The following is a 1,766-nucleotide window of genomic DNA, read 5'->3' on the forward strand; positions in this document are numbered from 1 at the left end:
AACAACAAATCAAACAGGGTTGGCACAGGGTTTCCATGCAACTGTTTATTGCTGCACAGGAGGATTGAGAAATCGCTGGTGCAGTTCTGGTGCCCAGGGGAGGATGCACAGCCCCACATGTTCCCCAGGAGCATCGTCACCTCCATCACTGCAGCGCTGGGGACACCTGGGAAAAAAGAAGAGGTTTGGTGACACTTGGCTAGAGCAGGTGCCAAATTGTCCCAGCGTGGTGGCACCTGATCTGGTGGCACCCACCATGGCACCAGCAAGGTGGCCCAGCCCCAGGAGGGCGAGGGCGAAGTGGATGCAGTTGCAGGTGATGGTGTCGTACTCCACTGGCTGGTCCATGGCCGCCCGGATCCGCCGCTGCAGGGCGGCCACATCCAGCCCTCCCTTCCTCCGGAGCACCTTGGCCGGGCCCCGTGTCCGCAGGAGGTGGCTCTTGCCGTGCTTAGCCACGATGCCTGATGGTGACGTCCCTGAGCTGCCTGCAGGGCAAAGTGGACTCAATACCCCATGTCCCTTCCATGGAGATGTCCCCGTGCCATGACAGCTCCTGGGGCTCACCTTCCAGGTGGATGATCTCCCCGTCACCGCAGTAGATGCCAGCGTGGGCGCCCCACCAGCCAGGGCCCCCGGAGGCCAGCGGGAAGAGGAAGAGGTCCCCAGGCTGGGGCTCAGCCACCCCGTTGGGGACCATGTTGAAGTGTTGTCCCAGCAGCCCCTCACAGAGGAAGAACCCTGCTGTGGTCGCTGCCCCAGTCACTGCCTGGGGACCCAGCCATGTTTCAGGGCCACCGGTGCCCTGGGGACACCAGCAGCATCACTGACCTGCTGGCTCATCCCACATCATTGGTGGCTTAAGCACAGCTTGGGTCTCCATGGATGGAAACCCTTTGGGAAGGGGCTGCCTCTTCTAGGTGCTGAAGCACCCATGGGTGCCAAGAAGAAGGCAGGGTGTGCAGCATTCGGCCCAGTTGTGCCAGGGGACAGGGCACAGGGGCAATGCCAGCACTTACCTGCCTGGAACTGCTCACCTGGAAGGACAAACACTTTGCATCAGCCCCAGTGGCACCCATGTCATGGCTCAGCCCTAGCCTGGGCTGCTGCCACCCCCTGCCCAAGCACCTGGCTGGGATTCTCATGCCAGCACCCCCAAACCTGCCGTACCCAGGAGCCCAGCCAGTGCCAGGGCTGGAGGAACAGCCAGTCCGGGGCTTGCAGGGTCTGAAGGAGGGAGCTCACCTGTGGGGAGAGGAGGCAGGGCAAGACGGGACCCGTCCCCTTCTGACACCCGTCCCCTGCCACCACCCGTCTCTGCCAGCACGCAGTCCAGTCCAGCCCAGCCTCCCAGACCACACCCATTCCCCCCGCCCAGACCCAGCACCAGGCAGGTCCCAGCTGTGGGGTCCAGGGGCACCGGGTACTATGGCAAAGGGGTGGGATCACCTGGATGCAGGTCTCCTTCCTGCCGGCTCCCCCTTTACCTGGGCGAGGAGATTCATCTGCAAGGAGAAAACACGATGTCCCGAGAGCTGGGGGCAGGTACCCCATACCTCGGGGACTTCTCTGTCCCCACAGTTGTGGTGACACATCACCCTGCTGAAACCCAAGCTGCAGTGTCAGGGCTCGTTCTGTGCCCTGCTGCCTCACCTTGGGGTCACCTCCAAGGTCCCCTCACTCCACTGTGCTTCCCAAGCTGCTGCTGCTCCAAAGGTGGCTGCAGGGCAGGACCTCAGCCCGCCCCGGCGAGCACCGCGGTGGCT

At 63.2% G+C, this 1,766-nt stretch overlaps 1 protein-coding gene across 3 annotated transcripts; it reads right to left on the bottom strand.

Moving 5' to 3' along the window:
• LOC137482098 (uncharacterized) lies at positions 1-1,766 on the bottom strand. Of its 3 annotated transcripts, XM_068204290.1 has the most exons (6): positions 1,654-1,766; positions 1,488-1,505; positions 1,171-1,245; positions 568-769; positions 256-488; positions 25-166 (listed from the first exon to the last, which is right to left on the bottom strand). In XM_068204290.1, the coding sequence occupies exons 2-6, from the start codon at positions 1,503-1,505 to the stop codon at positions 146-148; spliced, it is 549 nt and encodes a 182-aa protein (XP_068060391.1). In that variant the 5' UTR covers positions 1,654-1,766; the 3' UTR covers positions 25-145. The 3 variants fall into 3 exon arrangements, with proteins under 3 accessions (XP_068060389.1, XP_068060391.1, XP_068060388.1); XM_068204288.1 differs by lacking the exons at positions 1,488-1,505; positions 1,654-1,766 and having other exon boundaries at positions 1-166; positions 256-464; positions 1,171-1,453; XM_068204287.1 differs by lacking the exons at positions 1,488-1,505; positions 1,654-1,766 and having other exon boundaries at positions 1,171-1,366.

Source organism: Anomalospiza imberbis, chromosome 13 (assembly GCF_031753505.1).
Source record: "Anomalospiza imberbis isolate Cuckoo-Finch-1a 21T00152 chromosome 13, ASM3175350v1, whole genome shotgun sequence".
Classification (NCBI taxonomy): Eukaryota; Metazoa; Chordata; class Aves; order Passeriformes; family Viduidae; genus Anomalospiza; species Anomalospiza imberbis.

Excerpts from the sequence above, each read along its gene's own strand:
- LOC137482098 (XM_068204287.1), bottom strand. The coding sequence starts at position 1,365 with ATGGGTGTGGTCTGGGAGGCTGGGCTGGACTGGACTGCGTGCTGGCAG. Across the intron at positions 489-567 it reads GGAGATCATCCACCTGGAAG|GCAGCTCAGGGACGTCACCA; the intron begins GTGAGCCCCAGG and ends TTTGCCCTGCAG. Across the intron at positions 167-255 it reads GCCACCTTGCTGGTGCCATG|GTGTCCCCAGCGCTGCAGTG; the intron begins GTGGGTGCCACC and ends CTTTTTTCCCAG.